The sequence below is a fragment of the Suillus clintonianus genome, assembly GCF_016758775.1.
Source record: "Suillus clintonianus strain FC179 chromosome Unknown DEU56scaffold_18, whole genome shotgun sequence".
NCBI lineage: Eukaryota > Fungi > Basidiomycota > Agaricomycetes > Boletales > Suillaceae > Suillus > Suillus clintonianus.
The window spans coordinates 87021-114501 of record NW_024539242.1 but is presented as its reverse complement, the minus strand read 5'-3'; the positions used below and the strand labels follow the sequence as shown (position 1 = coordinate 114501).

The 27481-nt window shown below is 49.5% G+C and overlaps 9 protein-coding genes across 9 annotated transcripts; 6 read left to right on the top strand and 3 right to left on the bottom strand.

Moving 5' to 3' along the window:
- Positions 1-87: 87 nt before the first annotated feature.
- DEU56DRAFT_789030 (uncharacterized protein) lies at positions 88-2345 on the top strand. The gene is made up of 5 exons (XM_041352512.1): positions 88-648; positions 699-1743; positions 1806-1923; positions 1975-2008; positions 2065-2345. Exons 1-5 carry the CDS (start codon positions 151-153, stop codon positions 2200-2202), a joined length of 1833 nt encoding a protein of 610 aa, XP_041210956.1. The 5' UTR covers positions 88-150; the 3' UTR covers positions 2203-2345.
- On the bottom strand, positions 2342-4920 carry DEU56DRAFT_789028 (Dak1 domain-containing protein). The gene is made up of 12 exons (XM_041352511.1): positions 4841-4920; positions 4688-4786; positions 4549-4638; positions 4479-4496; positions 4335-4416; positions 4260-4277; positions 4063-4209; positions 3873-4014; positions 3475-3807; positions 3066-3423; positions 2900-3017; positions 2342-2846 (listed from the first exon to the last, which is right to left on the bottom strand). The coding sequence occupies exons 1-12, from the start codon at positions 4851-4853 to the stop codon at positions 2495-2497; spliced, it is 1770 nt and encodes a 589-aa protein (XP_041210955.1). The 5' UTR covers positions 4854-4920; the 3' UTR covers positions 2342-2494.
- Positions 4921-5842: 922 nt separating this feature from the next.
- On the top strand, positions 5843-6641 carry DEU56DRAFT_789016 (uncharacterized protein; the record flags this gene model as incomplete). The annotated part of the gene is made up of 1 exon (XM_041352510.1): positions 5843-6641. The coding sequence occupies one exon, from the start codon at positions 5843-5845 to the stop codon at positions 6614-6616; it is 774 nt and encodes a 257-aa protein (XP_041210954.1). The 3' UTR covers positions 6617-6641.
- A 3558-nt stretch (positions 6642-10199) lies between these two features.
- Positions 10200-14507, top strand: DEU56DRAFT_194468 (uncharacterized protein; the record flags this gene model as incomplete). The annotated part of the gene is made up of 8 exons (XM_041345006.1): positions 10200-10742; positions 10794-11483; positions 11531-11604; positions 11658-12076; positions 12131-12244; positions 12299-12382; positions 12438-13751; positions 13809-14507. Coding segments are annotated over 8 exons (3844 nt in total), but the record flags the coding sequence as incomplete, so codon positions are not given.
- A 92-nt stretch (positions 14508-14599) lies between these two features.
- DEU56DRAFT_732147 (uncharacterized protein) lies at positions 14600-16766 on the top strand (the record flags this gene model as incomplete). Its single annotated transcript, XM_041348254.1, has 7 exons — positions 14600-14799; positions 14851-14944; positions 14995-15319; positions 15376-16157; positions 16209-16339; positions 16392-16535; positions 16589-16766. The coding sequence occupies 7 exons, from the start codon at positions 14600-14602 to the stop codon at positions 16764-16766; spliced, it is 1854 nt and encodes a 617-aa protein (XP_041210952.1).
- A 2167-nt stretch (positions 16767-18933) lies between these two features.
- On the bottom strand, positions 18934-19843 carry DEU56DRAFT_788985 (transcription initiation factor TFIID 23-30kDa subunit-domain-containing protein). Its single transcript, XM_041352509.1, has 4 exons — positions 19549-19843; positions 19435-19499; positions 19248-19380; positions 18934-19195 (listed from the first exon to the last, which is right to left on the bottom strand). The coding sequence occupies exons 1-4, from the start codon at positions 19801-19803 to the stop codon at positions 19103-19105; spliced, it is 546 nt and encodes a 181-aa protein (XP_041210951.1). The 5' UTR covers positions 19804-19843; the 3' UTR covers positions 18934-19102.
- Positions 19844-20485: 642 nt separating this feature from the next.
- Positions 20486-24347, top strand: DEU56DRAFT_194357 (uncharacterized protein). The gene is made up of 15 exons (XM_041345005.1): positions 20486-21029; positions 21087-21107; positions 21158-21213; positions 21265-21292; positions 21351-21636; positions 21696-21716; positions 21775-21977; positions 22031-22379; positions 22438-22447; positions 22501-22592; positions 22644-22752; positions 22816-23052; positions 23104-23309; positions 23358-23486; positions 23536-24347. The coding sequence occupies exons 1-15, from the start codon at positions 20932-20934 to the stop codon at positions 24127-24129; spliced, it is 2439 nt and encodes an 812-aa protein (XP_041210950.1). The 5' UTR covers positions 20486-20931; the 3' UTR covers positions 24130-24347.
- On the bottom strand, positions 24221-25984 carry DEU56DRAFT_194074 (RNA polymerase III RPC4-domain-containing protein). Its single transcript, XM_041345004.1, has 6 exons — positions 25777-25984; positions 25712-25724; positions 25134-25659; positions 24944-25083; positions 24577-24894; positions 24221-24519 (listed from the first exon to the last, which is right to left on the bottom strand). The coding sequence occupies exons 1-6, from the start codon at positions 25941-25943 to the stop codon at positions 24313-24315; spliced, it is 1371 nt and encodes a 456-aa protein (XP_041210949.1). The 5' UTR covers positions 25944-25984; the 3' UTR covers positions 24221-24312.
- On the top strand, positions 25687-27481 carry DEU56DRAFT_193966 (phosphoribosyltransferase-like protein). The gene is made up of 10 exons (XM_041345002.1): positions 25687-26224; positions 26278-26284; positions 26342-26366; positions 26434-26564; positions 26621-26669; positions 26718-26749; positions 26820-26969; positions 27022-27054; positions 27104-27127; positions 27185-27481. The coding sequence occupies exons 1-10, from the start codon at positions 26113-26115 to the stop codon at positions 27249-27251; spliced, it is 630 nt and encodes a 209-aa protein (XP_041210948.1). The 5' UTR covers positions 25687-26112; the 3' UTR covers positions 27252-27481.

Here is a 27481-nt window from a genome sequence, read left to right as displayed (position 1 = left end):
GCAGACATACAATTGGTTCAATATTTGATTATGGATTTCGTGATGATAAGTCAAAAAGTATATAAATAATTTTTAATCCAACGTAAGAGACACTTGACTTGCACTAACAGGCTGGAGGACCTCCACAGTCACCAAGCTAATAAGCTCACGATGGAAAATACCGCAATCACACATCGGGTTAACCAAGGGAACTTCTCCCTTTCTCTTACTCGTCATTCTTCCAGGTATTCACCACATAAATACAGCTTTAGCTTGTCGCCATCGGCGTCGCTGACGATCAGCCCGCCTTACCACAATCTTTCTGATCTGCGGACAAGGAACAATTATCTGTCCATGCAGCTCCATAGCCATTCATACGACCCTTTTGACCTTTCTGGGTTTGACGTTGGTATGAATCGTGAAGATTCGTCGCACCCGCTTTATCCGCCGTGCTCCCACTGTCCACAAGGGTCTATGAATCAATGCAAAGAAGCGGCATGCCCCATACTAGAGATGACATCACAATGCACTGACCAGTGTGTCGTCGTCGCCTGTAACGATCCCACCCACCCTGAGCCCAGTTGCCATGTCGCTGACGATGACATCATCTGCGACAGCCCGTGCCTCCCTAATGAGGATTGCGTCGATTGTTCTGGACTTGAAGAATTGGTAAGCTATATCTTGTGTTCCATGCGCTTTCTAATTGCTCTCGTTTTAAGCTGAAATGCTGTACCGACTACCATTCTTATCTGTCTCAGCCAAAGTCCCTTGACCCAAGTCTCACACAGTCGAACTGGAACCCGCAGTCAGCAGATGATTTTTGTGGATGCGACGAGACCGACTACGGCGAGCAACATATATCCCAATTCTTGTCAGAACACAGTGGCATAGCCGGCCCTTTGGGTGACGTATCTCCCGAACACCCAGTGTCATCTAGCTCAGCGTTTTCTGCGTCACCCATTTCCCAGGCGGCTACTCAATTCACACCTGTCAGCCTACCACAAAACCTGCCGCAGATGTATAATTGTTTGTGGGCAGACTGCAAAGCTACCTTCCCAACCATTACGGAGCTAGTCGGGCATGTCAACTTGGACCATCTTCGTCCCCAAAATCTAACAAAGGAATCAGCCTCTCAGCAGGTATGCTCAAATGTTCCTCGGAATCAACATTTCGAACCCAACGCTCTGTCGTGCCACTGGGGAGACTGCGCTATGTACCCCAGTCCAGAATCAATTTCAAGCTCTTCGACGACTGCATTTACGGATACTGTCCTCAACGTTCTTACCACGCATCTGATGCAAGATCATCTTGGCATAAACTACCCCTTCCTGCAATCGACGACCGTGCATACTGCACCACCACAGAAAATCCCTCCAACTTGTATGGAAAATATTGCCCATGACGAATCACCCGCAGATGCCCCTTCGGATCCTTCACCTCGGAAGTCCTGTCCGCCAGACTCCCCGTCCACAGACTACGCCATCAAACCCTGTCAATGGAGTGGATGCACGCAAACGTTCTCTTCTCCCGATGACCTTACAAAACACATCCTCGCCGCCCACATCGGCAGTGGTAAAGCGCACTACGAGTGTTGCTGGGAGGGTTGCTCTCGGAATGGCACTCAAGGATTTTCAAGCAAACAAAAAGTCGCACGACACATGCAGTCGCACACGGGACATAGGCCATTTAAGTGTAAAGTCTGTAATGCACATTTCTCGGAAACGGCTACGCTGCAGCAGCATATGCGGAGGCATACCCAAGAGAGTATGTACTCTTTCTGATTTCCATCGTTTCGCGTTTGACTAGCAACTTATTGGGCACTGTAGAACCATACGTTTGCGATTTCCCTGGGTGCGGCAAGGCGTTTGCTATTACGGGTGCACTGACGATTCACAAGCGGACGCACAATGGTGTCAAACCGTTCAAGTGCAAGTATTGCGAAAAGTATGAGTCTCTTCCTTTTGATGTTGAAGTGCTTGATGATTTTGTCTTTAGGGCCTTCACTGAGTCATCGAATCTGTCAAAACATGTAGGCTCCGTTGTGTTCATCCCAGGTCTAGCTTCTGAATAAGACCATGTTTCTAGTTACGAACGCACACAGGTGCACGCCCTTACCCTTGCCCTGAGGATGGGTGTGGAAAGTCTTTCGCCAGGCCAGACCAACTTGCGAGACACATGAGTGTACATAGAAAGAAGGACTCAGTAGGGCTGGGAGTGTTATGAAAACGAAAAATTTATTTCGTCATTATGCATCATCAGTTATGACAGTTGACTTAGCCTTTCCGTTGGATGTCAGGGTTCATGTCCAACAGTGGAGTGGTCAATTCATGTCGGGAGATGACTATGGTCAAATCTAACATAACGAGGATCTTGGTCTATGGAAGTCATAACGCAATCATCAAGATTTCGACTCAAGATCCGGTCATCCCTACGAACAGCTGACTTGATGGTGACTGCGTCAGTCATGTGTTTGTAAAATCAATCCCGTATGATGCCTGAGATGCCTAGAATACAATTACTGAGCTAGTGCCTCCACCACAACTTTCACGCCCCACGCCCCAGGATCAGCGACCCGCTCGGCCTTCAGTTTTGTGCTATCGACATATGCGCTCCTTCCAGCCTTCGCCTCCATGTCTTTCGTCCCTTCAGCAGCCTCTCCGGCGGCCTTTACGGCGGCCGCAAGGCCGGATGGCAGCGCACGAACAAACGCAGAGAGAGGGTCGACAAGAGTACGAGAAGGAGGACGTGCTCGTGTGTAAGTGTACAAACGAGCTAGAGCAGCTTCTAGCGCCGTGCACCACACTTCTTGTGTGGCGGTCTCGGAGGAGCTTTTAGCGAGCGATTGAGCGAGGGCAGAAAAGAAGATTCTGATGCATAGAAATTATGAGACAGGAATCAGACTGGAAGGTATTTCACTCACGAATAGAGGGCTCCGCTCGTTCCTCCCATCGCTTCCTCAGCAATACGAGAGACAGTGATGACGCTGCCAAGCACGTCGTTACCGGAGATGCTGTTCTTATTCAAAGCCTCAAGCACAGCTGTATATAATGAGCATGCATGGATATCATTATCTTATCGCAAAGTACCTGTAGCGCCGCCTTTGAGGGTAAGTCCGCAGTCCCCATCACCAGCGATGATGTCCATGCGAGTAATCCCGGGCTCAGCAGCAATGAGGGCCTGGCATGCACGCCCTACGGCGTTGTTGAATTGATTGACATCGGGGGCTTTGAGTGAGGCTGGCCAGGTTTTCGTGTGGGTTACAGCCGGGAGGGACGGAGAGACGGATGGTGGCTTTGGGACAGACCTGGAGGACCACTTCCATCCTGGGGTGTTGGTGCTGTCGTCGAGTAAAGAAAGGATAAGATCGACAGACGGAGTTCCCATATCATTTGCGGCAGGGAGCAGGAGCGTAGTAATTGAAAATCCGGGCATATTGAGACTTGTCTAGCAGGAGCTTATCATCAATTCTAGCAAACTCAGAGGGTTTCAACAAACCATGAAAGAGCCAGAAAGCAAGCGCATAATTTTAATTCCAGACTTGTCTAGCGCACGCCTCACTTCAGCGACTACTCCGCCGAGTTCGAGTTCACTGAGACCTCCGAGGTTATTGACGAGGAGAACGACACGGTCTGTGCCGTCGTTCTTGAAGGGAACGAAAGACCGCTCTTTGTCCGTTGTGGAAGTGATCATTTCGAGGAGAGTGGGGATGAGTTCATTGAGAGGCGGAACAGGAGAGATGCGGCGGTGACCACTTTCGTTGTGAATTCCGAGACCGATTTCGAGCTCATCTACACCTAAATGTGTGTCGGGAACAGCGGTGCCGGGGACCTGCATGAAGCGATGGTGTATCATGAATACAATGATGTCCTGAATATCCAAACGTTGACTCGTACATGACAGTGGTCCAGACCAACGCCTATAGTGCCGAGCCTAGTGGAAACGTACTGGGCGACATCATAGACCTCATCTACAGAGGCGCCCGTTTGGGCAAAGGCACCTGCAATTTTGTAGACAAGACAAACACCAGCGAGACCACTATGGGATGTTCAGGTAATGTATTGGAATTTGGAGAGATGTTCACACCGTCTTCCGACAATTCTGCCTTGGGTTCTTCCTACAGCAACGTCATCTCCTACGATGACGAACTTGACGCGGTCAGCTTTTTCGGGGTGACGGGCCGCATACTCTTCTTTGGCTAGACCAAAATTGACGACATCGCCGGTGTAATTTCTAGAAGACTCGTGAGCGAATATGATCCAAGAGTTCGCGATGAGTTGTACTTTACTACAATGATGGTGCTTAACAAACGCAGTCACTGTTAGCAAATGAGATTACAGCCGTAACGATGAAATCACCCTTTTTCGTTGTCAATCAGATCTATTCCACGGCGAACTTGACCAGCGCTTGGAGAGGCGAAAACATTGCCGCACACGGCAGCTTCATGAATGTAGGTTAGGTCACGACCGCACAAAGTACTAGTATAGAGTTATTCTGCTTACCAGTCAAAGCCCCCTGGCCTGCATCCACGTCAACGCATTCTGGGATGTAATGATGTGAGGGCTTACTTACCTACAAAACCTGAGTGCGATGGCTCATGTCCAGAGCCACCTCCGCAGAGGAGGGCAACTTTGGAGCGGTCCTGATCAGCAAGATACACGACTAGATCTTGTTTAAGCAAAGGACCCTGGTCACTGGTTGGCAGTGTCACCTCTATGAACCGGATCAAGAGCTAGATGTGTATTGATTGCACACAGTCCTTCTAAGGAATCGAGCACAAGAGAGGGTGCTGTGTTCAGGAAATGCTTGCCTGCGCTCAAAGTTGGCTGAGTATTACAATGACATGATATTGACGAGGCCTTACTTTGTACGACCATGATAGCTGCGGGGTGGGAAGGAAGAAAGAGTTTACATGTAACAAGCTCATGATATGGGCCCGTGACGTAGTAGATGGCTCGTCCACGTGAGTCGACGACTCTGTTATGTTCAATTTGGTCTCCCATTCTTCATGCGTCATTTTCACGAGTACGTTAAAAAGCCGACTTGTATTCCTCGAGAGGCAACGCTGGAGGTACTCGTTCTTCGATTCACCTTTTGCTTGGAATTTTTCCTGCGAAAGACGATAGGCTCATGGTCTCATGAGAATCGTCCTGTTTTTGCCCCGTGTTTCCTTTTTAGCTAGCTACCGTACAGCGGCAAATGCACCCTCCTCGCCGAACTGCTGATCCCGCTAGCAGCATCACACATTACTTACTACCCATGGTTTTCTTCTTTCTCTAGAGCACAGCTTCCGTGAAGAACGCGACCGCCGGAGGCGTGACGAAGGACACCGCGATTACAGGGACCGTGACAGGGATGGCCATGGCCACAGGGATAGAGGAGGAGACAGAAACAGAGAACATTTCGGTGATCGTCGAGATGGCCGACGCCGCGAGTTTGGTCGTTACTTCGATGACCGCAGGAAGCGACGAGCGTACAAAACATCATCATACTCACCAGGGTTCCGCGTGGGTTACTGTGGACTTGTGCGCTAAAATGACTGGCAGAAACGGCATGTTGGTGGAGGGCGCCGGGACACCTGGAGACGCCGGCGTATGCAACCTGCTTTAATTCTTTTAACTCATGGCATAGGGAACTTCAGCTACTCGTGTACGCGAGGTTATATACTGGTTGATTTTATAAACACGTGACGAACGCGTCGCGATCGAGCTCAGTTTGTTTATCGTCCGCGCCACAAACGTTAATATTCCAGGGTATATATATACAGCGTGCCCTTGCATATCAATCTCAGTTCAGCGATTCCCCTCTTCTACGCGTACCAGCATATTCTTACGATCTTCATCCTTCTTAATCAGCATCTACCATTATGATCTCTTCCATTATGACCATTACTGCCCGCGTCGCCGTCACTGGCTTTCTTACAGTCTCTTGCTTCAAACGGACTGTCGTCGACAATACCGCTCAGGTCCTGTCCGAAGCAGAGAAGGTTTCTGCTGGCCTCATCGCATACTCTGTCTGCATGTCGACCATCACGCTTGTTCTCGCCGCCGACGCAGCTGCACAGAGGATTCTCAGCAAGGACGCCAAGGACATGCCCGCCGCTCCGAAGGACGCCGACGCCGACTTTAGTCCTCCATCCCATAATGACAACACCGCCTCCGCTACACCTAATACTGTCGAACTACATCATTTGCAGCCATCTTCATCTTCGCCTCCATCTCCTTCGCGTTTAATCGAATCACAGCCATCTCCAGCTCCATCATCATTGCGTTTAATCGAACCACAGCCACCTCCGTCTCCATCATCGCGTTTAATCGAATCGCAGCCATCTCCGTCTCCATCTCCATCGCGTTTAATCGAATCACAGCCATCTCCGTCTCAATCTCCATTTTCTTCGCATGTAATCGCATCAACGGAAACAATATCCGCTCCAATCACCTGTACTTGTACGCCTTGCATCAATCTCACTTCGCCAAACCTCTACTGCAAACGTCTGTCTACTGATTCCAACATCACACTCCTACCCTGCGACAACGACTTCATCACCAATGACTGTAAGTCGTTTCATGACCAAAGCATTGTCCACGACTGGGAGATAAGACACAGCGTAGCCTCAATTTCCACATTACCTGATGTTTGAGTTTCTAGGACGATCGCTCTGACCCTCAGCCGCCTCGCCCATCCAAGCTTCGACCACTCATTCTAGTCATCAACCGCAACACGACAACTACTATTTTGTATCCTCCGCTCCCTGAACTCGCATATCCTGTGGGCGCATCGACCCGACGTATGCAGGCGCGCCCTCTCTCTGATAGTCGACCTCAGGCTAGCGATCCTGGCGTCCCCCTTCCTAGATGCCCCATAGACGCCTTTACTCGAAGCATGGAGCCACTCGCTCTCCCTGATCGCCCGCCTTCCACTTCAAAGCTGAAGCCTCTATTTCTGGTTACGAAGCACGCAGCTGGTCGACTCAAGCCTCTCGCTACTAAGCTTCGACCACTCATTCTAGTCAGCAACCGCAACACGATAACTACTCGTGTGCAGGCGCTCTCTCTCTCCGATCGCCCGTCTTCCACCTCAAAGCTGAAACCTCTAATTCTGGTTACGAAGCACGCAGCTAGTCGACTCAAGCCTCTCGCTCCTACTAGCACCCTACTTCGACAGCCTATGACCAAATCGACAACGCGGACCCAGACATATTCACTATCCCCTACGACCTGGAGCCCACCAGCCCAAGTGTTTTAAGGCCGCCTCCGCGCTCACATACAACTTGAACGTACGCACACCATGTCTCCGATGTCAGGTCCCCTACGACCAATCCGGACGACGGCCTCCTTCTGTCCCCTACGACCCGGAGCTTCACCGCCCAAGAAGTCGAAGGCCACTACCAGTCTACGCGCACACCATTTCGCGCATCTTCGACGTCAGATGTCCCCTATGACAGAATCTCGACGACACACTACTCGGGCTTCTTCACCATCCCCTACTATGCGACATTCTATGGCCACGGCAACGGCCACGCACACATCTATCAAAGCAATCCGATTTTCGTTTCATTCTCTACTACCTCTTCGATCTGTATTTCCCTCGACTGGTACGACTCATGGACTCATCTCTGGCATGTATATTTCATTTTTCGTTCCCTTCTCTACATCATCGATTTTCTCTCTCTTCTTTACGGGTACAAGACAGGCATTGGACTCATTCTCTCATCTCTGACCGTGTTTCATTTCCTCAATATAGTGACCTTCGATTTATTTTCTTCCGGGTACGAGACGGACAGCGGGACTCATTTTCGATATGACTTATCTCTGCATGTACTTATTCCCTTCATTTCCTTTTCTACATTTGTTTCTTCTTTTACTGGCACGAACTCACTCAGTTTCATCCCGGACTTGCCTCTCTAGCATGTATCTTTCATTCTCTACATAGAGATCTACTTCGATTTGTATTCTCCGTTACTGTACGACACGGACTTTAGTTTCACTATAGACTCCTCGCGATGTATCCTTATTTCATTGAACTTGTTACACTAGGCTCTTTATTTTCGTGCATGTATGATGGCGATTATCATTTTAACATTGATCTGAAAGTGTAAGCTTGAACACCATTTTCCCCTTATGTTTTGAAGGCAGGACTCCGCTTGTGAAGTCCTTATTACCTCGCAGTCCCCATGCTGTTTCAAATCTTTCACCTCGACTTGGCGACATAAGACACTCAATCCTTATATATGCATGACCGCCAAGGGGTTCTGACACTCGCGGCCCTTCCCAAAAGTTGCGGCGCCTTCATTACACCCACTTAACAGTCGAAGACAATCCCCCCCTCGACATTTTGTTGGTGCCATCCCTGACAGATCTTGCCATCGAGGTTCATCCTCCCAGTTTTCTTGATATCTCATTCACCCCGCCTCTTGCCTCCCACTTAAATTTTTTCCGTCTTTTTGGTTACGGATCGCACGAATCCATCAAGAACACGGTTTCAAATGTAGTCATGAGCCTCCCTTATCTTCAAACACCTCGTTGCGACCGACTCAGTCAAGCGGCGCTCACTTTCGTCGCATGACACCCATCGTTGACCCAACTGGACATCGTATCCTGGGTGGCCATCCGTACGATCTTCACAGTTTCCACATCCTACTCTCCCTCGAACACCACCTTTTCCCCCGGACCAGCAATTAAATTCCGTTTGTTTAGATACTATCATTGCAATTATTCAGGTGGTCCAACCCTAGCCTACTCATTTGCATCTCAGGACGAGCCAAGGGTCATCACCTGAATATCAGAGCATTTCGATGCGGTCGCCCAATAAATAATTTAGCTCCAGCCTGACACAAGTCAGAGAAGACAAGATTATGATGGGCAAGGGATCATCAGATTCACCAAGGTACAGTACAAGGGTTTGCAGGGACGACAATCCCTGCAGAACATTGACGATGTCGGAATCAATAATAGTTGGCATAGTTAGGCGTGTGACATCTTTGACGAAGGGTTTTGTTTCACTGTCGAGCTCCACATCCTCCAGGATGAGCTTGTGTAATGCTGGGGTTTTGAAGTTGAATAAAGTACGACATGGAATTGTAGAGTCGCTGATCGTAATGGATTCTAGAATGGGAGTGGGATCAGAGTCCCAGTCAAAGATAGGCTTCGGTCCCAAGTTACGATGGCGAATCCGCGTGTGTGGGTTAGGGCTAGGTGCCCCATCGCTAAGTGGGCGAGTTCGGGGGTCCGGTAGGTGCGGATGGTTATCGCATCTTGGTTGTAATTGGTGTCATCCTGGTCTGAGTTGAGGGGAAAACAGCATGGAAATGCGAGATTTTTTCTATTGGCAAGAATGTAGGAGCGTAAGTTGTGTAGTTTCGCATGGACTGCGACCAGGTCTGTCTGGGGAGCACATGTTTCTTCACGCATTTCTCTTTCCCAAATTTTGAATTGATGACGCGGCCTGGGAAGTTTCAGCATTTATGTGTTCGCCGCCTTTTCAAAGGTGGCATTCTAGCCTATATTAGATTCTCACTTCAGAAAAGAGAGCGGACTTACTTTTGAGTCCGGATACTGAAACCCGAAAGAATGCCAGGTTGTGCAAGGTAGAGCCCCATTTAAAATTCGGCTACACCTTGTCTGTCACATATATGGCTGTAGGTCGAGCATAGAGCGTGTAAGGAGTGCTGATCAGCGCAGAGCCGATCTATGAATTGAATTGATTTACGACGTGACTGGAACCGGAAGATTGTCGGATCATCGGGCCCATTCAAAGTCTGGCTATAGCGGCACAATCGATGAATCATTTGTATCGAGTGACACATTGCCCTCCTGGTAGCGCCTTCGTAATAGCAACCTCAAAAGTTTTCGAGCGCCACATGTTGCTGCAACCTATTGCCGAAGCATGTTCCGTGAAGCGAAAAGCGAATATCAAAGAGATACACTTGCTTCTGTACGTATCTGGTGTACTGCGGTGTCCGTACATTGATCATATTGTCGGCGAATGCGTGTGAGTATCGAGGGGAGCATCACGTATGCACGCGATGGCTGCAAAGCGCCAGTCAACAATACGTGATGGAGTCCATATTCTGGCGTACTTACCTAGTAGGGCTCATGGCCAGAGTTACATGTAATAGGGTTACAGTGACTCGACGCGGCTACGACGTCGATCCGTATCCCCCGTGGGAAAATAAGAGTTACATACGCGTTCTTGTTGGTCGAGTGGGTTTCTGATTTAAATGTCATGAGTCTGCCATCACCTGCAGCATCACCTTCCTTAAAACCAACTGAATTGATTCCCGCAGGTCGAAAGAGACAGCGGTCCCAATCTATGCAATCAGATTCTTCATCTTCCATAAAGCGCTCTGCTTCAGAAGGTCCTTCATCCATCCCTATCATGACAGATCCTACTATATCTTCCATTGATACTGCAAGAGACCACGATATTGAAATTGATGCTTACATGGCAGAACAGGGCGAAGATGAAGTTCAACCCATATGTCCCCTCACCATCGAACAGAAAGTGGCGCGCATCAAGTACCTACGTGACAAACCTATGGTCCCTGGCGACACTTGGTATATCATATCTCGTCAATGGTTCAGACCCTGGGAGATCGCTTGCGGAATCTTGTCAGACAAGTCACTCGACTCATTGCAGGAGAAGGATATCGGTCCACCAGACAACTCTTCTCTATTTGACTCACAAGGAAATCTTACCTCGAGTCTAGTCGAACACATCGACGTCCAGTTCTTACCAGAAGAAGCCTGGTCCGAGCTCGTGGCTTGGTACGTGTCACTTCTCCGACTTCTTTGATTCACTTCTTCATATCCTTTCAGGTATGGTCAGCCGATAAATCCCCTCCCGCGATCCGTCATTGCCAAGGCCTTCTTGCAGTCCGCTTTGGAACTTCGTCCCCCGCGTCTCAAGGTCTTGGTACTCAAAGATTTGGGTCCCGATGCTGAAATCACAGGACCCCCACATTCCTATGCCACCGTCTCTATCAAAGACTCCATGAAGTCCCTGTCCAAGGCACTCCTCTCTGCTGTCACCGCTCGCAGTAACGTTCCTTACAGAATCTGGAAGCTCGAACCCGGTGAATTTCCCGGTTCTCATTTTCCTGCATCGAAACTCGGTTCGTGGGGAGCAGAGCTAGTGAGTGAGGGGACCGACAGGACAGTCGAGGACAACATGATAGAACATGAAGATCCTTTTGTGGTCGAATTTCAAGAGAATGGCGCTTGGATTGTTGATGCATCTCAAGTCGTGCGACCACCTCCACCTTCAGCAGTACACGTACACGTACCACCACCCCTTTTTAGCAACGAGAACGATTTCTTCGGCCGTCTGAGCAATCAACGTACATCAGCATATCAAAGTACTCAGCCTTTTCGCACGCCGTCGCCGTCGCGGCGAGGCTCTTCATCCAAGGCGAAGGAGTCATCTGTCGCTCCCTTCAAGTCATTCGGGTTTTCAAAGGGTAGCAGTAAGATTATCCAAGAACCGGGCACTCTTGGTCTGGGAAACATGTACGCCTCGTTGTCAAATAGCAGCCGATCCACTGACACAAGCACAGGGGAAATACTTGCTTTATGAACTCAGCGCTCCAATGCCTCGCGCATACAAAAGAGTTGACGGATTATTTTCTTTGTCAGTGTTTGCCTCGGATGCTAGTCAGTAACGCTAATATCATCATATCATAGCTGGTGTCTATCAAGAGGAACTCAACCCCGACAACCCGCTCGGCATGAACGGTGCTATCGCAGAGGCGTTTGGACTCCTCTTGCATCGTATCTGGGCGCAGGACTCAACAAGCACTTCGTACTCGCCGCGCGAATTCAAGTCGCAGCTGCAGAGATTTGCCCCACAATTTAGCGGATATCAGCAGCATGACTCACAGGAGCTGGTTGCGTTCCTACTGGATGGGCTACACGAGGATCTTAATCGCGTCCTCAAAAAGCCTTACGTCGAGAAACCAGATTGGGAAGGAGGCCGTGATCTCGAATTGGCCAAGTTAGCTCAAACATCATGGGACGGATACATGAAGCGCAACGATAGCGTAATCGTCGACCTCTTCCAAGGCCAATACCAGAGCACTCTGGTGTGCCCTGAGTGTGAGAAAGTACGTATTGCGCAAAGCTTTATCACCCTCCGTTTTTAAATATCGTTTTCACAGGTTTCTATCACATTCGATCCGTTCATGTATCTCACACTTCCTCTGCCCGTAAACAAGAAGTGGTGGCACATTGTTCATTACGTTCCTTGGGACCCGTCCCAGCCTCATAGGAAGGTAAGATTTTGGTCCCATCCTACATTCGTTTTACTAAACACAACGTATCAAAAGGTCCCCGTCGAGATTGGTCGCGACAGTTCGTTCAAAGACCTCAAGAATCTGCTTGGTCGATGGATGGGAGCTAAGCCCAAAAGGGTTAGTGCACACTCACACACCATTGGGACCCCTCTGCTGATCATTTGCGCTCCAGTTGCTAACCATCGAGGTGTTTAATCACCGTTTCTACAAGAATCTCGATGATAGCGTCATGTGTGGCGATATGGCCGATAATGACCAGATTTTCTGTTTCGAACTGCCCTGTCATTCGCGCCAGAGTCGCTCGTACAAGCCGAAAGACACTGATCCTTTTATCATTCCTGTGATTTTGGCGGACGCGGTCCCTCCTCGCCCTGCCTACTCCAATTATTCTCGTAGTACCAACAACTTTGGCCTTCCATTCATTGTGGTGGTCGCGAGAGACCAAGCACGATCCGTGAGGGGCATGTATGATGCTATCATCGAACGCCTACAATCATGGACGGTCCACGAGAGGGACTTATTTACCTGGCAGACCGATCCTTCTCCCAATGATGATGTCACGATCCCTATCTCAACGGTCTCCGATTCCCTCACAGAGATCAAGGAGAACGGCGACGTTAGCGAAGTGGACGGGATGGTCATAGAAGGCGATATCGCAGATCAGCGAATTTACGCTGACGATGAGTCTGGGATGGCACCTGGCACTTACATGACTGGCACGAAACAAGGCATCTTCGATTTGCGCCTTTATACTGGCTACAAGGATTACACCGCAGGTGGCTATGGTTCCAGCAACGGCCGATCCGAGCAATGGGAAACACGTATCGAAGATGTCGAACCGGGTGCTCCATTACTGAAGGAGGGTGACGCTCTTCTCTGCGAGTTCGATGAGAACATGAAGGCGTACTATTTCGGCACCTCGCAGATCGAGCACTCGCGGTGGGATGAGTGGTTCCCTTTCGTGCACCCTGAGTACCTGGAGGCCAAAGAGGCGGCCGCAGCACAGAAGACGAAAGGGATAACGCTTGATGATTGTTTGACGGAGTTCATGAAGGAGGAGCAGTTGGGTGAAGATGACTTGTGGTACTGCCCGCGTTGCAAGAAACACCAGCAAGCTACGAAGAAGTTCGACCTTTGGAAGGTCCCGGATATCCTTGCTGTGCACCTTAAGCGTTTCAGCAACAGCCGTGCGCTTCGCGATAAGATCGACACCTTCGTCGACTTCCCTATTGAGGGTCTCGACCTTACTGCTCTCGTCGGTGAACGGCGAGTGGGGACCAGGCTTGCGCAGAGTGGAGTCGACATCAACGATCTTGGCATCAAAGACGTAGAAGAGCCTCTCATTTATGATCTCTATGCCGTCGATGAGCATCTTGGGGGACTTGGTGGTGGGCACTATCGCGCGTATGCCCTCAACCATGTGACGGAGCAGTGGTATCATTTTGATGACTCGTATGTCACTCGCTCTGACGCCAGTCATGCAGTGGTAAGTTTAACCTCTATTCTGTTTTCTTTGGCACCATCTGACAATCTTTTCTAAAAGAATTCCAACGCCTACCTGTTGTTCTATAAGCGTAGAAGTAGCGCTCCGTTGGGGGGCAAGAGTAACGAGAAGATAGAGGAAGCTGGCCGTAAGGCTGCCGCCGAAGTGGAAGCAGAGAACGATGCAGCACAGGATGTGCAGCTTCCAACACCACCCAGTGAAAGCGGCGCAGCTCCTTTTCCCTTTCCCCTCACGCAACAGCACAGTAGTGCTGGGTACCTGACGCCGCGATCCAACACGAGGTCAACTCCTACATCGTCACCACCTCCCCTTGATGATGGTGATCCGGCAACGTTGGAGGCGCAGAGCGATGATCTGATCGCTGATGACGGTCTTGGTCTTGGTCCTCTCGAACTTGCGTCTCAGCAGTTTGATTTCCCTGACCCGTCAGCAAGGGCTTCTCCGACGTCCTCAGTCGAGGTGGAACTTGACTGTGACGAAGAACCCCTACGCAGTTCGCTATTCCGCGATCACGCAAACATTAACTCTTGGGCTGGCAGTAGTCAGAACATTCTACCCTCACCAGCGGTTTCTGATTCCGACATGAACCCATTTTCCGACATGAATTCGCAGAAGAAGAGCGTTGATGATAGCATGGACGTTTGACGAAATACCACGATTATAGAGCCGCCAGTTGTAATTTACCTGCATAATCCCGTATCTTAATTAGTTACTACTTAGAATGTTTTCTGCCGGATACCTTTGCATCGTGGGCGTGGGTGATACCCACTCAAGTTGACCTTCACAATAAGCTCTGTTTCCCCCGTTCCACCATAACCAAGGTTTGCTACATGAGCAGGATTCATCCAGCATTGCTCTATCTCACCATTTATAACCCGACTTTACGTCCCAATGAAGAGGTGTCCAAAGACGACGAGGATGCAGAAGAGCAAGCACAGATATTGTTCTACACTTCACAAGAACGCGCTGCTTCGCGCGACAAGATGCTTAGGCAGGTCGGACTCGCCAAGGCGCTCGTCAATTTCTCTGAGTAGGAGTCCCGGGTTTGCCTTCACGCGCAAAGACGCTTACTATCCAGCAGGATATTCCATCCGACCGACTCTTGCCACAATGTACATTCTCAGTCGAGAAGGATGATAATGCTCAACCCCGAACCTGACTTCTGGATTCACGCAGTACGCCGACTCTCGATATGTTGTAGCCCTCTTATCCTAGTTTTTGCTAGGCGGTAGAGCTTTCAAAATCACCGCGGACGCTTGCGCCTAAATCCAATAAGGGCAAGGGCAAGGGTAACGGAAAGGGCAAAGAGAAAGAGCAAGCAAGTGCTCTGCTACCCTCTTACGACTATCACGACGGCTCGCTTCACGATTATGCACTTCATGCGCACTTCCTCCGGGGATACGAGCAATTCAAACTCACGCACGGGTCTTTCACTTCGATCTTGATTTCCCTCGGGCAAGAAGCATTAGAATTGCAGCTAGAACGGTTCTTTACTGTATGGGCGTGGTCCTGGGATTTAAGCAAGAGTTTTGAGTTGAGCAATGACCTAGGTGCGTCGCACGTCTGGACTTCTCGCATCTATAGCTGATTTATTGATTTGACCTAGGATTGTCCCTTCATCCCTTATACCCCTCTATTCTACCTCTATTGGATACCTTTTCGTCACAGTTACCAGCTGGACTGGACGCGTTGTTTCTTTCTCCTCCTCATGTAGTTCCGTCTACCAGATACAGACAATCTAATCATCCGCCCGCACTCTCGCGACACCTTCTCTCTCTGATTCCACCTCACTTACCACGGCATAACGCGGATGATCGCCCAGAAGCCTCTTCACCCGCTGAAAAGGGAGCGACTACAAGCACTGCAGCCAAAGAAGTCGTTTCTGGCGGTAACCCCTCCAGCGGGTTCTTGGGCATGCCTTCTAGTCTCGCCATGACTATGGGGGTTCGGAACTGGAGTTGGCCTGGGGCGTTAACTTTTGGGAAGAGTGCTGAACGAAAAACGCTGGTAGCAGGACAAGAAGGAATTAAGCCTGATCCCTCCGTGGCCGAAAGTACGAGCACTGTGACGGAAGTTGACAGGGTTGCTTTGGAGGATGCGATGTCCTCCACCGATATACATGGCCTGCTAGAGAAGGCAAATGATGGATTAGCTGGCACAGATCCTGATGCTGCACGTCAAGGGGATTCGGAGGCAGACCACAGCGGAGACACTCCACGACCTTCGCGAGTCCCGTCGCCGCTTCCCGCAGATGACTCATCCACATCCTCTCTTGAACCCGAGAAACCAGTTCATTATCGTCAATTGGATTTTGCTTGTACATTCGTGTTTCTAGCTGAAAGCGGTGACCCGTTGGAGACTCACCGAAGGCAAGTTATACATCTAAGAGTAAGCACCATCTCGTACTCATTCTTCCTTGCATTTACATTGCTTTACTAGTATCAAAGCTTGGCCGTGGCTCTCATATCGGACGCTGATAATGTAGAAGACTATGATACACATATCATATCTGAAGCTGCATCTCAATTGCTGGAGGAAGTTGAGAACCTTATCATTGCGGAGGCGACACGGTATGTACAGGACTTGAAGCAGAAGAGCAGGACTCACATAGATACATTGCAGGGCCTCTGAGACCTTCCCTTCGGCGACGAAGATTTTGCAGCCCAAAGACAATCATCTGATTAGTTTTGGCGACTTTACTGCAGCCAGTCCCGACTTCTTCGCGAAGTCAGATTACCTATATAACGGAAAGCAGCTATTAGAACAGTATGTGTTACACCTTTTCTATTCGAAAAATAATTTTAACGGCTTTGCAATAGGGAACCGCATATCACCGAAGTTTTTTCTCGAGGTCAACACCCGCAACACTGGCATGTTTCAAAAAGGGACAGTGTCGGTGGAGAAGAAAGGGAGGTTTTCCTCGAGGTTGCTCGGAAGGAGACGAGCTTATCTGACGTCGATAATATCATCCAAAGGCTTCACTTGGATTCGTTCTAGCTTGAGTTAAGGATTTTCCTTGACATTTAACGCAAGCGCCTCCCTAGCAGACATTGTTTCGAATGTCGTGTATCTGATCAACTATTCGTGATCAAGTTACGAATACCTCTAGCCTTGGTAAATTATATGGAACTCATTAATCATGCCCATTCTCAGTCAACTTCTTCACGACGAAAAACACCAAGCATTATCTGAATCATATTTCAGAATCGAGTAGCACACTGAACTGGCGGGACGGTTTTCCACACGTGACTGACGCGTCATGCTCGCCCGTCCAATGCCCGTCACCAATATTATTGTCCCTCTCATTCAGCGTCCGTCATTTTTCTAGATTTACGCGTAACAGCATTTACTGCTTGCAAAGATGATTTCTACCTTTACTGCCTTCAACGGTACCGTCCGAGCCCCGCAGTCTTATTCTTCAAGGAAGCTAGCTTTAACACTCGATGCTATCGATATCGCCACGACTATCGTTTCCGAACCAGGCGACGGCCACCATGGAACTCAGAAATTCGACCGCTATTTGTCTTCATGACTGAGACCCCATACACTAACCACGACGGACGACACTACTCAAGTCTTCGATGTCAGAGGTCCCCTACGACACAATCCCGAAGGCACACAACGGCCTCCCTCGCTGACCCCTACGACTACACCTCTCACGAGGTCCAAGGCCACTGCCATACTACCTCTACGCGCAGCCTGTCATCTCTGCAGCCTTCGATGTCAGGCCTACAACCGAATCCCGAAGACGCAACAACAACCTATCGGCCTCCTTCTCTGTCCCCTACGACCTGAAGCTCCACCGCGAAGGCCAATGCTCGCGGTCCCCTGCCCACATCTAACCCAAGTCTCTTCGGTTTCCTTCGCCATATAAAGGTCTTCCAAATTATTTTTCATTGACAGTGTTTTCCACATTTTCGTGCATGCACGGTGGTGAGCACATATTAACAGCTTTTAGTCCCCAGATCCGATTGTTTATGGCTCTTTTGTGTACAGGTGAAACATGATTGATTTCGATACATGGAAGACTGGTGCACGGCACTGTCCAGATCTTTCTCTTATTCTCACTGCTCAGCCTCATCTTCTACCAAGGACAAAACATGGACGTGGAAGGTATATAGCTAGTGGCACCGTGTCATGCATGCAGTTAGCCCGTCGATATACGACACGGCTGGGCGACCGTCGTTCGACTCTTGTTTGAAAGCTTGCGATGTTGTGGCTCAAGCTCAACGCGAACGAAACATGTGGTCAGGAGGAAGTGACATTAACACATTCGTGGATTATCCACGACTCCCATGCTAGTAGGGGAGGGTCTGTCGAATTTAAACGTAGCCACTGTACAGGCAATTTGCGGGTCTCCCGATCGTTCTTTCCTTTGGGGTGAGACATTCGTCTACTCTTGGCCCAAAAGCCCACATTTGACGCGTATATCTCTGCGCGTTGGGATCGGAATGGTCTTGCGCTGCGCACGGACGGTGCTGGTTGGTCAAGGGATGAATTGAACTTCGACGATCAGATAGGGACATGCCGCACGAACATCCACGACCAGCGTAAGGACGTGATCTAGAGATGTATCCCCTAAGAATGGCTAGCAGCTGATTGACGCCATGCCCTTATATTTTTAGCAATGCGCTCAGCCGTGCGAGATGCAGCAAGTCTGCAGTAAGGCTGGAAGCACCTGTCGCTGTGAAGAAAAAAAATCACATGGAGCTCAGATCCAAAGCGCAAGCGATAGTCCCGGCGGGCACGGTTCTCCAACCAAGAAGGCCCAGAAGAGTGGAGGGAATAGAATCAGATCAAGGGATTCGATCGTCTCCAAGCAAGAGCACAGAGGGGGCCGGGCTAGGGTTGGGGTTGTGATTTTGGTCGTAGTGCTAAAGGTTGCGGCGTACTGCAATGTTTAGGGCAGAATGGTGAACGAGGGGCTGAGTTTGTAGATGTGGTTCCTGCCTGTGAAGCGCATGTAGGGCCTTGACTAAATTGAAACTGTCAAGTTCAAATAAGTTGAAATTGCAGTCAGCATCTGCGCTGGCATCGCACTCGTTCTGCGTACGCCTCTTCGACGATACAGTGCGGCCATAAGACACCGTAGGCAGCTCCTTTCCTATTGCAGGTTCATCGATTCAAAGGGCGTCGCCACTAAAGAGTAAGAACAGGAACGAAATCGTTCACAAGCGAGGGAGTCAATTTCAACCCGATATCCGCGGATTACAAGGAGAAGACAGTCCATGCGAGTTCATAGTGTTCCCGCTTTTACGGTGCTTGCTACTATCTAAAATACATTGGGACAAGTGATAGTGAAAACGATAAATCTAAGCGACCCCTCTGCGTGCTCACAAATAAAATTCTGGTTTTTTCGCATTAATGCCGTACTCAGCCAACGCGGCACTCAGGTCATCCATGGTCAGTGCGGTCCTTGTTTTGTCCTGGGAGCATTTTATTTTACGCAAGGCAGTGCGGTGAAGAACGATGACGTACCTTAGACCCTGGCCCAGTGAGGGGGCCTCGCGCACGGCCACCAACAGCGTTCGTACGTATACGAGCATGCTGGTAGGCATCGGCAGCAATATCTGATACGAACTTCTGTGCAGCCAGGGAAAGCAGACGTTTTCTGTGTGAAACGGACGTAATGAGACCGTACCAGAAAAAATCCTAGGGTACTCACAGCCGCACATCTTCGCATTCAAATCCTACCCTCTGGAGATAGTAGTCTGTTACTTCATTGGGAATCTGAACAGGATTTTTAGCTCCACTTGGATTACGAGAGCTGCACGCGTACCAAGGGTTCATAATCATCGAGCATGACTAGGAATTCAGCCAGAGTTCGATCCTTGCGGGCCTCCTCGGCTGCCTGACGCGATTGTGGCTGACTTGCTGCAGCTGTGGAGGAGCTCGAGGCTGCGGCTGTAGTGGTGGTGGTTTGGGAAGACTGCTGCAGAGATACATCAGGAAATGTTCCCGGGGGGTAATGTGTGTAAGGAGAAGGCTGAGATTGAGCGGTTGGCGAGTCTGCAAAGGGTCCTGGCGTCGACATGATCTACCGTGACGATGATACAGTGAGCGCCGGAAGAAGCCTGTCGGAGTTAGCCAGGCGATGGCGGCAGTATAAAATCTTCCCACAAGTAAATTTTGTAGTTTTATCACCTTCACTCAATCGGTGGACTTGCGTTGAACTCGGAGCACATACATATGGTGAGTCTTGTCTATTGATTCTTTGAACCGTCTAGGTTCACTTGTATTGTACATGATGTTTGAGGCATTTGGCTTTAGCAGGAGCGCACCCTGCGGTGCAGAAATTTATCTCAGCTACCTTCGGGGGAGCTGCTTTGGCAGTATCCTCCCGCTTTTTCTGATTCTTTCCTTTCCTACTCGATTGGCTTGCCGACGATCGCTGACAATTTTTTTATAGACACAGATGTGGCTACTCGCCTCCGTAGGGTACTACGTGTGTAGAGTTTGGTTAAATGTGACATACTTGAATTTACCTCTTGATGCCACGATTTGATGCTAAGGGATTGGCGAGAACAGTACTAAGATACCGACGGTATTATTGGGCGATAGGCAGGGGATTGTCAGGGTCATGGTGGTACACGGTGGAATCGAGAGGGAACGTAAGATTATAGGCTTGAATCGCCCTCCAGTTTAATCAAGTACGGTGATCTCGGAGGTAAATGAGTGACTAGAGCTGGAAAAGACGATTTGGTTGCTCGATGGCGGCCGTGTTGAACGTTGAGGAGTACGTTAGTGTCCCGTAAGGATAAATGTGGATGAGCTCAACGGGCGTTTGCAAGGCGTTTATATAGTATCACAGCCCAGTCCCGTCAGATGCATGCAGGGGACCCAGCAGCATAAGTCTGTCGATCATCCGAGTCCAACATTTCAAATCCCAGTTCTTGTGAACTGAGACGTGTTCTTGTCTTGACTCCACCTTACCCCGGTAACTCTTCCCTTCCTAATGTCTTCATCACCGCTTTGGCTCATGCCTCCGGGAAATAACCAGCGAAATTCCGGGCTAGTACCTCAAGTCGTCTCCCTAGGAAGAGGAAAGGGGGCTTCATCACTGAAATCAGGTAATCACGGCCAACCCTTCTTCTTGAATGCCTACCATCACAGTACCTACATCTTCTTCACCTTCACGACATAACGCCTTATATGTCCCATCATGAATATTGACCCCGAGAGCAGTAGGAGCCTCATTCCTAGTATGGATAATCTAGGGGGTGCCAGAAAGTCCGGTTTGTCCTGCGCGGAATGTCGTCGGTATGTCATATTCGCCATTTGTGACCACTAGTCCCACTTGACCTTGAATTCGTCTAGATCCAAGCTCAAGTGCGACAGGTAAGCCCAATAAGCAAGTCCATCTGCACTTCAGTAGCTGACTTCTGCAGGGTGTTCCCGTGCCAGTCATGTATACGACGTGGATGTGCGAATATCTGTCCGGAGGGTAAGCACTTCGCTCTTATAATCTTCATTCATTTCATCCGCGACGCCCTAGGAACTCTCGCCGCCACGAAAGGAAACAAGTGCGTCCATCTCGGCTACTATTCTTCAGCTCCGACTCGGAATCTAACTTTATGATAGGGTTCTCATGGCCCATGCTCAGCGGCTGTCAGAACAGGTTAAATCCATGACGGCGAGAATCAAAGAGCTTGAAGAGGCACTTGATGAATCTCAGAAATCCAATCGTAGTGGAAGCGAGTCGCATCCTCTACTGCAAACACCCTCCCAGTCAAACGAACTTGTTGAACTTCCCGAGCTTCTCACCATTTACGATGATGAAGTCCACGATGTATCAGAAAGCATCGGATCTTTATCGATCGATGTCAATGGCCGCACAAAATATCACGGCGAATCTGTTGGGTCGGAGGTGAGGCAGCCTATTCTGGTCGCTTTTGCATCTAGCCGCTGACTATATGCGCCATCCAGTACTTTCAACCATTATTTCCGGTTTGTGTTCAACTACATTTCAGAAGGCATCTTTACTCATGTAAATTACACACATTAGCCTGATGGTTATCCACCACAGCAGAGCGTCCCCACTGACCCAAAATATTTGGGACTTCCATTTGAGATCATCGATCTCTGCAACGCATACCCCTTCGGTCTGAAGGACAGTCAATACACGAAATTTCTCTTCTTACCTTTTCTCCCTCCACGTGAACGAGCCCTGCAGCTTACTGACATATATTATCGAAACGTTGCATGGATGTGAGCTTATTTCGCGTGTTGCAGCTGAAATTCATTCACCCACGTAATCTTAGGTTCGACCCAATCGTCCGAGATGACTTCATGACAAATATTCTAACCCCATTATACGGTCACACTGGTTCCCCTAACATCAATAGCATCCACTCGCACCGACTTTCCGTGTTTTTCATCTTGCTGGCTTCAGGAGTCCTTTACGAACAATCGTCTGCTTCAGGGGTGCTCGCCGAACAGTATCATGCCCTTTCTCGCGCTGCATTATCCCTCGATCCGATCTACCAAGACGCTACTTGCGCCACCGTACAGGCTCTCTTCATGGCTTTCGGACATATTTACCAGTCTGACCGTACGAACAATGAAGGTAGGTGGCTTCTGATGGGCGTGGTAGCAAGAGTTGTGCAATTAGTGAGTATAATGCTGCCGTTTCAAAGAATCAAAAGAACTGACAAATTTTTAACCATAGATCGGCCTACGTAAGTTTATCCCCACACCAGACCGGCGGCGCGCACTGATGGACGAATCACAGAACGCGATAACGCAGGATGGGGTCTAGGGCACGAAGAAATACAAAGGCGACGCATCTTATTTTGGGAAATCTACTCGGTCGACGCGTGGACGGTGCGTTCTTTCATGTTTCATTGATCTCTGTTTCACCGAACTGCTTCAAAGAGCATCCTCAATGGCCGCCCACCTGCGTTAAGCATCAACCACACAGATTGCTGGTTTCCAGAAGATCTCGACACTGTGACAAAACCATCAGGTGCGGTCGAAATGGGGTGTAAGTTTCATCTGACTATTTTCTGCGCGAAGCATTTCATGCCAACCCCTTTACGTATTTTAGGGCATGCCTGGAAGTATCGCTACTCGGCAAGCTGTTTGGGGATCTCCGTACAACATGTTTTCAATACGCGTGCTCCAAGCTATTCCGCATTGCTCGAGTTGGACCGAAAGATACGGAAGTTTCACCTGCCGTCACATCTACAATCGCCAATGGAAGCCTCGGAAGCCGGTCGTGCTTGGTCTGCAGAAGCCCCTAGGGCAATGCAGCAATATGGTGCGTTGTGTAAAAGGGAAGCAAGTAAGTTGGCATCAATGTGCTTCGGATCAGAAATAGACTAATGCTCGGCAGATCTGCTGTATATCCATCGGAGCTGGTTCGTGCAGGCTGTTCGAGAGGCCCCTGCCAACCCCCTTAAGCACAAATATGCGCCCTCTGTCTTAGCTGTATATCGCAGTGCATGCCGATTGATCTCCAGCCTTAAGGGATTGTATCGAGTGCACCCACACCCGACGGATCGAACGTGGTTCTTCTGGTCGGCCATCTTTTCTGCATGCGTAAGTCTATGCAGTTCATTTTGACAATGCATCTTATGCGGTAAACAGATCGTTCTCGGAGCCATAGTGGTGGATAGTCCACTATGTACTCTCGCGTCAAACGCGTTGCAAGAACTGGATCAGGGGATGGTGCTTTACGAACAGGGTTCGCTTCCTTGTCGGCCCCCAGCAACTATGGTAATGCAGTCCAAGCCTTACGGCCGCATGCTTTCTGACGCATTCCTAGCTTGTCCTTCATAGACTGCGTGAGCGTGCCTTAAACTCCCTCCAAGCTGCGCAGAGAGACGCCGCGCAATCGCGTCGGCCATCCGTCATCGCTGGTGTCCCTGGTGATCCAGACGTACTCGGACGCCGGGGGAGCGTCACCACCAGCACGTCATCCAGCTCTCCAGCTTCAAGTGCACCCAGTTCAGACCGACGATCATTAGAACTATCCGATGATTTCGTACGTCAGGCCGATCCATCTATCATTCAATATTACGCGGCTCTAGCAAATCCCAATCTCGTATTGCCAGCCACGAGGGAATTCGAGCTGCCGTCCGCTCAGTCTTTCGAGCTACCCTTCACTGCAACTTCGCAGGAGGATATAAACATGCCTTCACCGTTCTTTGACCCTGCGCTGCAAGCCGCGATCATGAAGCCAAGTACGCACTCCAATCAGAATATTGCAGGCCCCAGTTCGAGTATGCCTCTGCAAGAAACTCTATCGTATCAACAAGTGGCGCCCCAGAATCCTTACGTCAATGAAGCTTATCACAATAATAACCAGGAGGAAGTTTGGCGAAAATACATCAACAGCCTGGGAGTAATGAAGCCCTAGTATATGGCGCCCATCACCATTTTTTCATAGACTTACATTCCGGACCAAGCATAATCATCCATCGTGTTTTCGTTATCCATCGCACTCTTTTCATGTTCTCGTCATGCACACCGCACGTTTTTGCTGCCCGCTGTCTCCTGCACATCACGCTTGTCTTTGTTTACATTACTTGATTTTTACACACTAGTCCATCTTGATCATATTCGTGTCGTCGATTGGCATGGCGTTGGCTTCGGCTTGATCGCGCAACTCCATTGCATGAAGCAGTGTATCTATGTCTGGCGAGACGACAAAGCGCTTGTTGACTTCTCCCATGACGTGCAAACGTTTGTTTTGAATATCCAGGTGGACAGCCTGCTGCAAAAACGATGGCTGAGTTGCGCCAGTCACCTAGATAAAGCCATCAGCACGAGCCATAAGAGCAAAAAATATAAAGATGAGACGAACATCCATGAGGATGCCATTACCAAGGCGCATTTTAACGGCCCCGCTGCGATATACTTCAAGCTGCCCAATGACACCATCCATTGTGGGTAGTTCTTTCGTTTGGTCAGCCTCTGGTCCTGTAGACGCGCCTGCTGGATCTCCGCTAGGACCTGGTGGCTTTACGTCTGCCGCAAAAGACACTTTGCGTGGGCGAGTATCTGAGGGGGGCTCATCAACACTCATTGTCGTCGGATCAGTTGGCGGGATATTGGAAACAAATGTTGGGAACGGCTCAGGGAACTGGAAGAAGTAGAGACGCTCCTGCCGTACGTCTGCGTCCTTTAATGAAAATGAGCGCGAGCACCAGATGGAGATTTAGGATAATGACCTGGTCCGCTTCACCTTGCAGCGCGAAATCATCTATGAGATCCTCAAGTTCTTCCTCTTCCTCGCTCTCACTAAGATCAAGGGCATTCGCCAAGTCCACTTCCCCCGATGCAGCTGCATCCTCGATGTCCATAGCCTCTTCTGATATCGTCTGGGCTTCAGCTGGCAGGAAAATATTAGGAAGGGTCTACCTTTTTTCTTCAAACTTGAAGGCGATGATGGATCCTCGATCTTCACTTGGATGACCTTTTTCTTCTTCTTTTCTTTACGTTCTTTTCGCAAGCTCTCTGGAGCCATCCAGTCCATCTCTCTCACGTTTTCCATGTCAATGATCTCGACGCCTTCGTCTGGATCAGAGTAATAATCGTCATCGAGCTCCTTTTTGATCTCCTTCTCGACAAGGATGTTCGGTGCCAGAGTCTCCTTCTCCCTCTTCAACGACGGACCCGCAGTTCCAGAGAGACCAGCACCAAGAGCAGCTGCATTTCCAGGACCCAATGGAACAATGGGTGTGAAATTGGAGCGAGGAGCACTGCGCCGTGCTGAGGTACCTGCGAGAGCGGGTCCCATGGCGAATGGTCCACTGGCAGTCATTTCTACTGGAGGCGGGCGGGGAGCGGCACCACGACCTTCGCCTCCCCTACCCCTTCCGCGTCCGCGTCCGCGTCCTCGTCCTCGTTCGGTAGATGCACTAGGGATGGTTGGTGGAGGGGCTTCCTGCGTCCAGTTCAGGATGATGATTAGCGTAGATGTGCTCTAGGACACATACCTGTTTAACTTCCCTGGTAACAACGCCATGAGCGACCGTGGATGGACTTTGTAGAGTTGGCTCACTCTTTCTTTCTTCGGGATGGTAGTGTAGGTACAAACTTGAGCCTCTGTGATCCTTGTCTGGTCACATCAGAAGGCTTTTTGGCCAGACTGCCTATGGCTTTGGGGACGGACGGTCCTGGTGTGCTCGATGGCGCCGAGGACGCGCCCACATTGCTACTGTCTGCCATGAAACCAGATAAATATGTGAAAAGAGTTAAGTGCACAGGTGTGCACAGCCACGTGTTTATCTACTGATCTGCGTTTCCCAACTTTCCTTTGATCAAGTAGCAAACCGCGATTTGCACCTCCATTCAGGCGATTAGCTGCAGTTGCGCCCAGTTCTCAATTTCTCGCACGATGGGAGAACCAGAGCATATCAGGGCGACATACAATGACATACACAACATCATCAGAGGAGTATCGGACAAGATTGCGTCTGAGTTCAAGCCAGACATGTTTATTGCGATAGGTATCCTAATTTTATAGCCGTCGCTTTTCAACGCTCATCTTGTCCATGAACAGGAGGAGGGTCAGTTTTATCCCATCTATTTTATTGTGACCTGAAGCTCCAACTCTCATCCGACAGTGGCTTTTTCCCAGCTCGTGTATTGGTATGTCGCGTAGAGGCGATACGGCCCGACCGACCTTCTAATCCGCCTCGTGTGTCCGGTCTCATAGCGTACATTCCTGAAAGACCCGTCAACGAAAAGGAATATCCCAATTCAAGCCATTGGTCTCTCACTCTACGAATCTCTTCCTGGTACAACTTCAGAGCAGCTCGGCAGCGAAGTTATTCGCACCCAGTGGCTGTACGGTGTTATTTATTGCACACAGGATCTGGTATTGACACAGGTACTTTTGGCAGAGGACCAGACCCAGGCAAAAGATTGCTCGGGAGGAGAGCGTTGATTATTGTAAGCTCTAACCCCTCGGTATATGAATCCAACCGATATTCTGGATAGGACGAAGTCGACGATTCGCGCAAAACTCTCCAGTAAGAGCTCGATCAAAAATAGTTTCTTGTCGGCTGTACCTGACACACGCTCGTCATATCCACTGTGCAGATATGCATTGAAAGAGCTCCAGAAAGATGTTGAATCAGAACTCCAGCTGCTTCCAGAGTCCGAGCGTGACTCGCAACGCACCGAGTTTGCGATCTTCGTGGTACACAACAAGCTCAAGCCAAAGATTGGAGAGCTACCACCAAATATCCCGTGAGTACCACAACGAATGTCGCTTCACATGTTGTCACCAATTTCCCACCAGATACTTCTTCGGTGCTGAAGTAGAGGATAAGTGGTGAGATTTAGAGCTTTGACTTGTGATGAGAAGTCTAACCGAAATATAGGCTTGATTATCCGTGGGAAGCCATGTAAGTGCCTTTCCTACTCTTGATGAACTATTCATCCATTTTTTTCTTCGACTCCAGTGATATCGAGGAGCATGACCGTCTCGCAAAGGAGGACAAGGAGAAGAAGACTGCAAACGAGCACTGACAATATAGACCAGGATGTATGTATATGCTGATAAAGTATTTGCTTCTGGACCAAGTCCTTTTCATGATCGATTTTCTTGTGCTTGGCTTGTGCAGAAAACTTTTCAGTCGCGTCGATCTATGTCATTGTGACATCTGTCCATAATTTTTGACATGCAAACGGAACCAATTTTTGAAAAACGGTTTCGCGTTGTTTGGAAGTTAGTATTAGCAAACACCGCCAATTGAATT